General features: G+C 43.1%; 1 protein-coding gene and 6 non-coding genes across 7 annotated transcripts in view; all 7 read left to right on the top strand.

Annotated features, from left to right (window-relative positions):
- LOC141759060 (arf-GAP with dual PH domain-containing protein 1-like) overlaps positions 1-13,321 on the top strand; it is a 56,975-nt gene that overhangs the window by 23,513 nt on the left and 20,141 nt on the right. Inside the window, exons 5-10 of the mRNA XM_074620964.1 lie at positions 4,823-4,935; positions 5,035-5,181; positions 7,975-8,058; positions 8,281-8,343; positions 8,992-9,063; positions 9,164-9,392. Of these exons, the coding sequence (XP_074477065.1) occupies positions 4,823-4,935; positions 5,035-5,181; positions 7,975-8,058; positions 8,281-8,343; positions 8,992-9,063; positions 9,164-9,392 (708 nt within the window). The remainder of the gene's footprint in view (positions 1-4,822; positions 4,936-5,034; positions 5,182-7,974; positions 8,059-8,280; positions 8,344-8,991; positions 9,064-9,163; positions 9,393-13,321) is intronic.
- On the top strand, positions 10,022-10,094 carry trnar-ccu (transfer RNA arginine (anticodon CCU)). Its single transcript has one exon. It is a non-coding gene; the product is annotated as a tRNA-Arg (tRNA).
- trnar-ucu (transfer RNA arginine (anticodon UCU)) lies at positions 10,803-10,875 on the top strand. Its single transcript has one exon. It is a non-coding gene; the product is annotated as a tRNA-Arg (tRNA).
- trnar-ccu (transfer RNA arginine (anticodon CCU)) lies at positions 11,927-11,999 on the top strand. Its single transcript has one exon. It is a non-coding gene; the product is annotated as a tRNA-Arg (tRNA).
- Positions 12,266-12,338, top strand: trnar-ccu (transfer RNA arginine (anticodon CCU)). The gene has a single exon. It is a non-coding gene; the product is annotated as a tRNA-Arg (tRNA).
- Positions 12,667-12,739, top strand: trnar-ccu (transfer RNA arginine (anticodon CCU)). The gene has a single exon. It is a non-coding gene; the product is annotated as a tRNA-Arg (tRNA).
- On the top strand, positions 13,180-13,252 carry trnar-ccu (transfer RNA arginine (anticodon CCU)). The gene has a single exon. It is a non-coding gene; the product is annotated as a tRNA-Arg (tRNA).

The following is a 13,321-nucleotide window of genomic DNA, read 5'->3' as shown; positions in this document are numbered from 1 at the left end:
AGTTAAGACCAGCAAAATACCCTTTCATCATCTCTTCATCTAACCTTATTACTGCTGAAACGCTGCAGTGTTGTCATTTCACGATTTTCTGTAATTGGCCTGTAAATATAGTGCAATATCTAATATTCGTCCACATTTTTCTGAATACAAAGACACCAAATAACACCTAATGGAGATATTGTTACATGTGTTGTTGCTACATGTCATTAGCTGTGTCTCCGTTCACATATTTGTATGCACATTTTGAAGTATCGCATCAGAAAAGATGTATGGAAACGCCAAAATTCAATACAATTTCCTGCGAGAAAAACGATTTTACGCTCGCTTGAGGTGGTTTTTGCCTACGTCGAAAAAGAGTTGAAGTGCAAACGGGATGTGGAAACGCCTTTGCCGAATATATTCTGATGTAGCAAACATTTAACTCACATGACTGATCAGCTGATTAGGCTGTCGGCGTCTTCTTGGATATTCCTATAACGTGTGATGCTTGTCTTTGTCTCCAGACAACATGAAACATGACCAATACTATCTGACATGAAAGAACAATTCACATTTGCCCAATTTTTTGCCCAACAAATTCTTGAAAACCTCTCTCCATTTTTCTCTCGTAGATGGTTAGATGGCCGACTTTTTTTGTTTCTGGTTCGCAACCTCTACTTCTTCTACTCCGGTTACCGGTGGGATTACAGCCATGTGTAGCCTATAGCGCCAACCAGTGGCGGCTGGTGGATTTTTTTTTGGGTAGGGCCAATCAATTTCAACAAACATCCTAGTACGATTCAATGCAAAAAAAGGTATCAAAAACGCATTACTACTTTGCAGTTACATTTTTATCATTTATTCCAACACTGACATAAGGACATCTTATTCATACAATTCAGTATGTTAATATAACATAGGAGGAGAGATTTGATCGAGTTAGGGTTGAGTCTTGCAAGAGTAGCGCTACTAGTGCTTGGCTGTTCCATTGTCATGCCGTTAAAATGGGCTGTGAGAGAAGAGAAGTGGAGAGAAGCGAGAGACGAGAAGACAAGATCACGCGAGAACTGACATGAGCCCTGACGAGAACAGAGAGAGACACACGTGAACGTGCGCGCGCACACCATGGGCCAAATCAGTTTGGCCCTCCCGGAAGTCTTTTTTACGGCGCTGATTGGATGAATTGTATGTCATTCATGCTTGTAATCATATATCTTTAATCAGTGATTGGCTGTACTGCTTATTAGACCCGCCTTCCTTGGGCCAAATCCATTTGGCCCCAGAAAGTGCACGTGCAGCAGAGCAGCTGAGAGGTGCACTAGCAGAGAGTTCAAGGAGGAAAGCAGATATTTGGCGCAGTTATCCTATTTTACAAATATTACGGGTATATTCTATAGGTCAAAAACACACATATTGACAATTTTTATAATTTTTATAATTAATAATTTTATAATTTTTTTTTTTTTTTTTTGGTGGCTCAAGGTGGGTGGGGCCAGGCCCCGTGGCCCTCTATTGGCCGGCCGCCACTGGCGCCAACCAAACTACACTGTAGCTGCGGTTAATTCGCTCATTTCAAAAGTTTGCTTAAAATGAGCTTGACAGTTGAATGGCTGTTATCGCCAGTGTCTTCTAATGTCGCAAGCTGCAATTGTGAAAAAAATATTTTCGTAGCAGTAGATGCGTTCGCCCAGTTAAAAGTATAGAAAGAACATAAACACGCGCACAGATTCATGCATGCACAAACACACTCATATATATATATATTTTTTTAAAAAGAAGCAAAAATGTCCGGCATGTTGTTTGTTGCCAATCTTGCCTTGTTTACCCTTCGATAAGCAGAACCTTGAAAACCCCTCGGACAAACATCTCCCAGTGGACGCCGGTAGCAGGAATTCAATTATCCTGAAACATCCATCGCCGACTTTCAAACATTCATTTTCATCCTTCGTCTCCTAAGTGGTTGCGGGTATGTTTGCAGTTTAAAGCGCCACCGTTGTATTCAAGCGGTGACACTGTAATTGCCACTGCCGATGAATAGAGGTGCCATTAAAACAATGTGCGTGTTTGGTTGGTTGTGTGCAGCATTTGTGTGTGGGGTGGATGTGTGTGTGTCACCTAGTATACATTTCACGCTTGTTGTAGATGGAGCTTACTGATTGGCTTGCAGTGACCTCATTCGTTTATTGTTACACACACACACACACACACACACACACACACACACACACGAATGCAGACAGAGTGTAATAATATGAGTCATTCTGTCATTTCTATTTGTGCATTCATGCTTTCTTCATCACTCATTGTGTGGTGCATGACATCTGTGTGTGAGTGTGTGTGTGTGTGTGTGTGTGTGTGTGTGTGTGTGTGGGGGTGGGTGGCAGAGGTTGACTATGGCTGAGGCAGTAACCTGGCCTCCACAGCGGCCAATGTTAATATTGATCTGGTATGCAAAGGATAGTAGAGAAGAAAAAGAGTGTGAGGGAAGGAGGCGAGGGTGGGGACAAGGAGGGCTATTGATCAATGAGGTAATGCCAGTGTAGGTGAATGTTTCATGTCAGAAAGTCACAGCCGCAAAGACACACACACACACACACGCACGTACGCACACAAAGATGGAGCTGATTAAGTCCAGGGGACGAGAAGACATGAGAGAGCTAATCAATGGTGGGCATTTAATAAGGAGAATGTAAAAGAGAGCAATAGAGTAAAGGAATTGTGTGTGAAGGATTAGATTATGATACTGGAAGTATTGTATTTTGGTTTTAATTGATATCCCCTTTATCCATTCCTTCCTCTTTTTATACACACTAGTGCAGCGCACGTTTTAAAACATGCCTGTTCAGAACGTGCCGATTGCTTGACCTCCGGTATTGCTGCTTGCAGCTTTCTCAAGAACTGCCCATCCAAACAACTTCACACTTGACTTGACACTGCGCTTCCTGAGCAATATACCTGCCATGACATAGTCGCGTTCCATAGCAATGCGAGAGTATATATGCGGCATTTGGGGTGCAAAAGCTCACGCAAACGTCGACGGGGAAACTATTCATACCGGCAGTGATGCAAATTTGTGACAGTTGCGACACTTTTTCAATAAAAGGTTTGAACAGATTTGCGCAGGCAGAGGACCAACTACCGGTGTGCTATTGACCCAGAGCAGCGTCTGGCAGTCTGTCTGAGGTGAAGTGTTGTACATATAGCCTAAACTACTGTAAGCTATTTTTGGTTTCCTTTTAGCGAAATGCTCTGAGTGAATTTGCCTCTGGTAAACAGTTATGCAGTGTATATGTCTAAGGGGCTTTTATTGTGAAAGGTAAGAACAGAAGGAGTGGGTCTGGTCTGCGCTGCCTTTGTAAAGGTTCAAAGGAGTAATAAAGTTTGCCTTCTTGGTTCGGACTGCAGAGCCTCCGTGTTGTTGTTTACTATAGTGTACATATTGAATATATCCGTTCCGCACAACCTGATTGGTTGGTGCATTTATTCGCGGAGCAAAAGCTCAGAAAAATTTACTATGCTTTTAATATTTGCATTCTGTGTGAAAGAACTCATGACAAAAACAACAGTTCGGAAAAATATATGGAATATATGCAAATGAATCGCACAGAAAAAATGCCTCAGTGTTTAAAGGCCTTCACTCACAGACTACACACTCCGACAGAGTAGGTGGCGGTTGGTATGCGCCTTTAAAATTGGCTTTGCGAATGCGATCTGCCAATAAACACAAAAAAGAAGAAGAAGAACCGACTCTGATTGGTCAAGAAGATAGCGTTCCGGCTGCTCTAAACAATGTTTGCGACATGCCACAATGCGTTTCAGAAGTGTTCCAGAAGCAGCTCTCCACTAGGAATCCTTCAATACTCTACACAGTGGGCACATAACGCACTAGTATTAAATATGTCCTGTAGACACCAAGAGCTCGCACTGGACAATTCAATTTAATTCATTATGCTTTATTGGCATGAATATAACAAGGACAATATTGCCAAAGCGACACTGCACTTCCTTGAGGTCCTCAGCAACACACATGTGTGAAGTCGATCGGATGAACGTTGTCGAGATAATTGAAGGACAGATAGACAGACTCCTTCCATTTTAGTTAGATGAGAAATCTTTCTTCTAAACTTATCATGTAATTTCTTTTATTCTGTACTTTTCTACGTAATCATTCAGGGCAAATTAACTCCTCTTTCATCCCATTCTTGTCATTTTCAGCGCAACTTTATTCTACAATCGGTGCTCATTATAAAACACTCTGGATAACATCACGAGTCAAACGGCTGAAATGTAAATGAGTCACCTGATTATGCTTAGACATCTTCCACTCATTAAGGCACAAAAATAGATCCAGATTAGAAAGAAAACACGTCACAGCGTGACCAAAATAGAAGAGAAAAGACAAGAAAAGGAGGCTGTGTAGGCAGAGCTTTTTTTTTTTTTACCAAAAATAGACAGCATTACAGGCTATAAATAGAACAGCATATCATTAACATGGAAATGGATGTTCTTTGGGCTTTTTAGAGACAATCATATCTCTCTGTGTGTCGTTTCATGCTGCATTTCCTGCTAAATCCTTCCCAGTCTGTCTGTCTGTTTGCCTCTTGGATGTTTTCTGTCTCTCCGTCTCCTTTGTCTTCCTCCGTCTTCTAAATGCGATTTCAAACGATCTTTGATTTCTGTTTAACTCATGTATCATCTTACCCACAAACCAGTTACAACATCTCACCATTACCATTATAAATGCCTCCTCTGTTTAATCTCTCATCTGCTCCGATGGGTTTTTGATAACAGCCTCCCAACCTCAAACACTTCTTTTTCTCTCTCTCTCTCTCTCTCTGCCCAGGGTACCGAGAGGGGTTTCTATGGAAACGAGGAAGAGACAACGGTCAGTTTCTCAGCCGAAAGTTCATCCTGTCTGAGAGGGAGGGGGCGCTGAAATACTTCAACAAGCAGGATGTAAGCGAGATGATGCAGCTGATTTTTAAAAGGTGTTTATAACAACACTCAGGAATATGAGACTTTCACTATTTGTTGTTCACGCCCTCCTCCACCAAGGCCAGGGATCCCAAAGCGGTGATGAAAATCGAGACCCTCAATGCCACCTTCCAACCGGCCAAGATCGGCAACCCCTGCGGCCTGCAGATCACCTACCTGAAAGACAACAGCACAAGGAACATCTTCGTCTACCACAGCGATGCTAAGGTACACCGTCTAACACTAATACAGGGTCAGTAGTATAATATGCATGCTGTCTGCTTTACTAAACGCACTCGGATTTGGAAATGTCCCTTAATAATTCATCTCCTTTTGGCTTTTTTTTCTCTGTATCTGTCCATTTGTAGTATCAGTGGCTTCAGTAGCTATGGTGCAGTCAGATAGTGACACAGCTTGTGTTGTTTTGGCTCTGAGACAATGACTACGAGGGTGAAGTGCTGACTTTTGGCTTTATTTCAAAGGTGTCTACATTTACATTCAGGGAAAAGAGTAGAAATTGACTTACTGTTTAAAAAATTGGAGTGCTATGGAAAAAAAGGGCTGCGACTGCTCCAGTGTACAACCAGTATGGACGTGAGTGACCTCAAACAGCTGAAAGTCAGCACTTTAAAGATGCTCTATACCAGTTTTTGAAACGTTTTTTCTGGGGAACCACTTTTTAAAAATGTCAATCGCAAAGAGCGAATTTGTGTGAAAATGAACATTCCTGACCATTTTTACCGGGGCCGGCCCTAGGGTTCAACCAACCAGAACCCTAACCGTATAGCCACCTTAACCACAACACAAATCAGACATCACAATGGTTTTAAGACAAAAATGTATTGTTTTATATTCATGAATAACTGTATTTATTATAATATAAATAAACATTTGGTCCCTGATATTGTTGGCTTAAAAGTGTTTAGTCAGTTTCACTACAACGAGAGTTACAGCTGTGAAAAGTGTATTTCTTTCTTTCTTTATTTGTTCAGTTGTTTGCGTTTCGAAGAGATATACCTTTGATAAATCACAGCTTTGTTTTATGAGTGTAATTAATAAAAAATATTATATATTACATTATATTATATTATATTATATTATATATTAAATATAAATATTAATAATTAATACAATAAATGAGAATGCATTTATGCAAGTTAACAGGCTCTCGTTTTTTTCCCTCTCATCAGTAAAACAACCAGAGCCTTTCATATTAGATTCAATGTTATAAGTAGGCAACACTTATCAGAACAATACGGACATTCAGGCTCCCTCATGTGGCTCAAAGGTGTACTGCAGATATAAATCTAATAGACTATGGAAGAAATTCTGCAAATTTATTTGGCCACCCTAATAAAATCTCCTGCGACACACCTGTGGGTCCAGACACAGTCTTTGGGAATGACTGCTCTATACGATATCCAGAGCATTCATACAGCAGCAAACAACTAGTAGCAGTGTAAGAATATAGAGGAGTAAAGTCTACTTGAGCAGAGAATGAAGTCGCACTCCCTCTGTGTGTGTTGTAATCCAACTTCTCTGTGCTTTGTTTACATAGCCGGGCTGGCCGCCTGTGCTTTTAGTGCATGTTAGTGTATATGAGCGTGCCCAACTGGCTAGCTCATGGCCGCCGCTCTGCACTGCTCTCATACGGCGGTTACATCTGACAACGCCTTACCGGCCGATGGCGCCATTGTGGAACCTTAGCACCCACCCTCCGGTTCCCCCTCAGGTTAACACTGTTAGCTCTATCAGCACTGTTGCCATTGTTTTCACTCTTAGCACCATTAGCTGCGAGCTGCCGGCTCAGCCGTCGCCATGTTGAGAGCCGTGCAGAGGCAATAGAAATGTTCCCAATCTCGCATTTAGCACCTTTAACCTTATATAGGAATTGTTTCATTATTTCAAAGAACAAAATCAACACAATTGCAAATGTGTCACAGTCCTACAACATACAGACTGCACTGTATGTCTAATGTGAAATATGTTGTTTTTGCAAGTTTTGTTTTATTATTTTGGGGCTTTTTTTTTCTTAAATGGATTTGAATTTAAATCATGGAAAGGCCCCACATTCGCCCCAGCATCCACCTGTAGGGGGCTATTATCGTCACTCCCCACTCCATGCTGCGCTCAGCTTGGTGCTTCCTCGTGGGGAGCGATGAGTTCAGAGCCTAGAAGCCAAATGTCAGCGCTGTACATATTCACATTTTAATCCGTTCCGCATGAATAGACTGACTGAAATACAGATAAATGCATCTTTTATCATTTGTTTTATCTACAATAAAGTAGTGGTTAAAGTATTTTACATTATTTAGTTTGTAGGGTCAACAGCAAACCTTTCGGAAATGTTTTGTAAATGGTATGGTAGCACTTTATTATATGGGTCCCATGATTTCCATATAATTTAATGGGAAGTTTCCTGGAAAGAACGATGTAATTTAGTACTAATGATTTAGAGGAATAGAGACAATACACCCACTCGTTTATTTTGTTTTTTGAGAAATTGTTGCATAGTTGTGTCGATTTTATAAACTCTACAAACTCTATATGTATATACAGTATATATGTGTGTGTGTGTGTGTGTGTGTGTGTGTGTGTGTGTGTGTGTGTGTGTGTGTGACCTCTGTCTCTCCAGAGAGAGAGAGAGAGAGTTAATGAAAAAGCAGACTATTAGACAGAAGATGGACAGATATGAATCGCCATTGAGAGTGAGTGGAGCCTGAGACTGAAGTAGCGCTGCTCCCTCTGCTGGCTGAGTCGTGCTCCTGAAGGCTGTGACAGAAAAAGAGTTCATTGGGTTCATTCAGTGTGACAGCCACTCTTGTTCTGTGGTGGAGTTATCGACAGCACTGCAGCATCCACACAAGCACAGACACCTTCGACTACACCTTGCTGATGCCTTCACTGGCATCGGAGAAAAAAAGAAAAAACTCACTCTGAGCCCAAAACGCACACTGTGAAAAGATACTGTGTGAATCCCAGCAGTATATGTCGCCGCTGACTGGTGTTTGCTTTTCACAGGAGATGGTCGACTGGTTCAACGCTATCAGGGCGGCCAGGTTCCACTACCTACAGGTGGCCTTCCCTGGAGCAAGTGACGAGGAGGTGAGGATTTAATCACACAACTGATTTGTTATGGAGAATTGTCAAAGGTGTTTGATCACGAAGCGTTCCTAAACCAAGAATGGGACCTCACGGGACATTACGAATAATTCAGTCACTGTCAGATAGAGGATTTTTTAGGGGTTGACCTTTGAATAACAAGTGTTCTTTTTACTATTACATGCATGCTTTTATTTCATGTGATTCTCTTGTTTTCGCCTCCAGCTGGTGCCCAAACTGACCCGCAACTTCATGAAGGAAGGCTTTATGGAGAAAACCGGTCCAAAGGTTTGTACTGGGTGAAGATGGCTCGATACCACTTTTTAATGTCCGATACCGCAACCTTGAGTATCTGCCGCTACCGATACCAATCCGATACCGTCTTTTTATCCTCTCTTAAACAACTAAGTTTAATAAATTCACAAATTCAGTTTATTAATACAAAATATAATGAACTCATAAATGCTGACGTATTATTATAGACTAAACTAACCAACAGTATATAAAGTCATTAAAATGAGCTCCACAGACGCCGACATAGAAGAGCGTATGTGACAGAAATGGGTCGGATCGGATTATACTTTTTTTCCTCCGATATCCAATTTAGTGACCGATAACTGAGTATCAGATCGGCGCATCTCTAGTACTGTGGTTATACTCACTTGATCCTACCACCCCTCTAAAGTCAAACCAGCAGTTACATTTGCCCAAATCCGACCAAAGTGTCTGCAGGTCACGAATAGTATAATGGTTTCCAACTTTTTTGCCTTATGACAACTTCAAATGATGCAATGTCTACTTGCACTCCCTCAATACATTAGCACAAAAGTTATTTTTATAAAATGGTCACCATATCCTGACAGTAGTGCATGAGACAGATAATCTGTGAAAGAAATCCTGTTCCTCAGAGTCCTCTTCTCTCTTTCTCTGCCACAGCACACAGAGGGCTTCAAGAAGAGGTGGTTTACTATGGATGACAGGAGACTCATGTATTTCAAAGACCCTCTGGTAAGAAGAGACCAACGCCCTCATTATCTTTCCTTTGGTTCTGACTGATCACTTAGCTTGTTCACAGGACTTCCTCTCTGTCTGTCTGTCTCTCTCCCAGGATGCCTATGCCCGCGGTGAGGTCTTCATCGGCAGCAAGGAGAACAGCTACACCGTCCTGTCCGGCTTGCCCTCCTCCACACAGGGCTACCACTGGAACAACGGCATCACCATCGTCACGCCGGACAGGAAGTTCCTGTTTGCATGCGAGACCGAGGCCGAGCAACGGGATTGGATATCTGCCTTCCAGAGGGTCATCAATCGACCAATGAGGCCGCAGGAATATGCAGGTGTGTAAAATTCCAAACGTTTGAACACTGAAAGGATTTATTTGCAGTAAGGGAATCCTTTTTCTAGTTTTTATGTTTCGATGTTTAAAGGTACCCTGTGGAGTTTTTTCCAGTAGCACTGTGAAGCAATGTTTTTAAGATTGGGACTCGCTTGGTTTGTATCTTGTAACGTACATGATATAAACCAAGCAACAGAGACGCCACCAACGCTCTTTTTTAAAGTATTTTTTTGTATTTTTAGGCCGTAATCTCTGCTGTAATCGCTCCTCTCATTCCTGCTGTTATCACACACATGTCTGAGCTAACCACCATCCATCCACCCATGCACTTGCCTTGTCTGTCGAGCCGTGACGTTTAGCCCGGGAATGTCTGGGACTTATGAGAAATGTTTTTCATTTTGACAAAATGTCACAGTTTTTGTCTCTAGTTCTCTATTCTGTCAGGGCTTTGTCTCCATGTGTCTCCCCCCCTCCTCTTTCTGTTTCTCTTTTTTTTCTCTCTGTTGCTGCTTCAGTAGCATCAGGGGCCATTGTTTTGTTATTCAAACCACACACTGTGCTTTCTATAGTGTTGCTTTATAGTGGAACTCGCTGTATGTGTACAGAACTGGAGAATTTGAAGGATGTCAAGCCCCAGTGGCCTAATGGATAAGGCACTGGCCTCCTAAGCCAGGGATTGTGGGTTCAAGTCCCATCTGGGGTGATTGACAGCAGAGTGGCGCAGCGGAAGCGTGCTGGGCCCATAACCCAGAGGTCGATGGATCGAAACCATCCTCTGCTAACTGTGTTTTACTGGCAGTTGGGTGGTCTCTTCCACTGCTTTCTCACTGACACATTGACGTGGGTAAAGCCACATTTGTAGTCACTCTGAAAGGGTCAACAGCTTAACCCAACAAGAGTTAATGATCCTCACCCTGTGTCATTCAAGTGCTCATTGAAGTATTATGCCATTAAACAGCACTGGGAACTGGCTGACATTGCTTTTTTTAGATGGAATGGAACAGGGTGAAACAAAAAGATAGGATTGGTTGAAGCTTCACTGCATCAATTGACTTTAGCGTGTGGCGCCCTGGTGAACTGGTGGGACGTAAAGCCCCAGTGGCCTAATGGATAAGGCACTGGCCTCCTAAACCAGGGATTGTAGGTTCGAGTCCCATCTGGGGTGATGGATAGGAACAAAAAAGCAACATAATCGCAAAGTGTGGCTAGCAAAGTTGATGGCAAGTCTCTTTTGGAGTGTTGATCAAGTGCTCATTGAACTATAAGGCCATTAAATAGCACTGGGAACTCGCTACCGGCATACTTTTGAGATGTAACAGAACAGATTGAAACGAAATCATATGAGTGTTTGATGCTTCACCGCGTCATTGGATGTTATGCCAACTGCCCTTGTGAACCTGTGGTATGTATAGCCCCAGTGGCCCAATGGATAAGGCACTGGCCTTCTAAGCCAGGGATTGTGGGTTTGAGTCCCATCTGGGATGATTGACAGCAGAGTGGTCCAGTAGAAGCATACCCATACCCATAACCCATTGCGCGATGGATCGACACCATCCCTTAATGCTGTGTTCACATTATGGGCAACAAAATGGAAATGTGTGGCCAGCGACATTGTTGGCGAGTCACTGTTCAAGTGTTGCTCAAGTGCTCGTTAACGTATTATGTCGTTAATTAGCACTGAGAACGGACTGACGACATTTTTTATTTTTCTTAGATGGAACCAAACCTGGTCAAACAAAAAGATGATTGGTTGACTCTTCACTGTGTCCATGGTCTTTAGTGTGTCACGCCTTGGTGAACTTGTGGGATGTGAAGCCCCAGTGGCCTAATCGATGAGTTACTGGCCTCCTAAACCAGGGATTGTGGATTTGAGTCCCATCTGGGGTGATTGACAGCAGAGTGGTGCAGCGGAAGCTTGCTGGGCCCATAACCCAGAGGTCGATGGATCGAAACCATCCTCTGCTAACAGTGTTTTAATGTCTCACAGGCTCTTCCACTGCTTTCTGACTGAAAAACATTTGTACACATGTACCACATTTGTAGTCACTCTGAAAGGATCAACAGCAGAATCTGACAAGAGTTAATGATCCTCACCCTGGGACCTGTATCAAAGAGTGAGTACTTTGTGAAATGAGATTAAACAACTTCTGTTGTGATTTGACGCTATACAAAAATAAATTGATTTGAAATTGATTTGATTTGATATACCAGCATGGAAATGTGGTTATATCACCATCAAAAAGTGATATTATCGAGGCGAATCATGTTCCTGGGGTTTACTGTCCATATTCTAATGCTGTGTTCACACTATGAGCAACAAAACGGCGAAGCGTGGCCAGCGACATTGTTGGCTGTTGAAGTATTGCTCAAGCGCTCGTTGATATATTATGTTATTAAATAGCACTGGGAACTGGCTGACAGCATTTTTTTTAGATGGAACAGTACAGGGTGAAACAAAAACATATGATTGGTTGACGCTTCACTGCGTCCATGGTCTTTAATGTGTCACGCCTTGGTGAACTTGAGGGATGTCAAGCCCCAGTGGCCTAATGGATAAGGCACTGGCCTCCTAAGCCAGGGATTGTGGGTTCGAGTCCCATCTGGGGTGATTGACAGCAGAGTGGCGCAGCGGAAGCGTGCTGGGCCCATAACCCAGAGGTCGATGGATCGAAACCATCCTCTGCTAATGGTGTTTTATTGTCTCACGGGCTCTTCCACTGCTTTCTGAATGAAAAACATTTGTACACATGTATGTGTACAGACGTGTACAGATGGAATGGAACAGAGTGAAACAAAATCATATGAGTGGTTGATGCGTCACCGCGTCATTGGACTTTATGCGGTTCCGCCCCTGGTGAACTTGTGGTGCGTATAGCCCCAGTGGCCCAATGGATAAGGCACTGGCCTCCTAAGCCAGGGATTGTGGGTTTGAGTCCCATCTGGGGTGATTGACAGCAGCATGGGCCAGCGGAAGCATACCCATACCCATAACCTAGTGCGCGATGTAAGGAAACCATCCTTTAATGCTGTGTTCACATTATGGGCAACAAAACGGCAAAGCGTGGCCAGCGACATTGTCGGCGAGTCACTGTTGAAGTGCGGCTCAAGTGCTCCTTAACGTATTATGACGTTAAATAGCACTGAAAACTGACTGACGGCATTTTTTTTTTTAGATGGAACCGAACCTGGTCACACAAAAACATATGATTGGTTGACTCTTCACCACGTCATTGGACTTTAGTGTGTCACGCCTTGGTGAACTTGAGGGATGTCAAGCCCCAGTGGCCTAATGGATAAGGCACTGGCCTCCTAAGCCAGGGATTGTGGGTTCGAGTCCCATCTGGGGTGATTGACAGCAGAGTGGCGCAGCGGAAGCGTGCTGGGCCCATAACCCAGAGGTCGATGGATCGAAACCATCCTCTGCTAACAGTGTTTTACTGGCAGTTGGGTGGTCTCTTCCACTGCGTTCTGACTGACGCATTGACATGGGTAAAGCCACATTTGTAGTCACTCTGAAAGGGTCAACAGCTTAATACAACAAGAGTTAATGATCCTCACCCTGGGACCTATATCACAGAGTTAGTACTTCATTTGAAATGAGATGAAACAGTGATATACCAGCATGAAAATGTGGTTGTATCGCTCGCAAAAAGTGGTATTATTACTGTCTGACAGCGTTTTTTTAGATGGAATGGAACAGGGTGAAACAAAAAGATAGGATTGGTTGACGCTTCACTGCATCATTAGACTTTAGCGTGTGGCGCCCTGGTGAACTGGTGTGATGTAAAGCCCCAGTGGCCTAATGGATAAGGCACTGGCCTCCTAAGCCAGGGATTGTGGGTTCGAGTCCCATCTGGGGTGATTGACAGCAGAGTGGCGCAGCGGAAGCATGCTGAGCCCATAACCCAGAGGTCGATGGATTGAAACCAT

The sequence above is a fragment of the Sebastes fasciatus genome, chromosome 20, assembly GCF_043250625.1.
Source record: "Sebastes fasciatus isolate fSebFas1 chromosome 20, fSebFas1.pri, whole genome shotgun sequence".
Taxonomy (NCBI): Eukaryota; Metazoa; Chordata; class Actinopteri; order Perciformes; family Sebastidae; genus Sebastes; species Sebastes fasciatus.
This window is presented reverse-complemented; position numbering and strand designations above follow the sequence as displayed.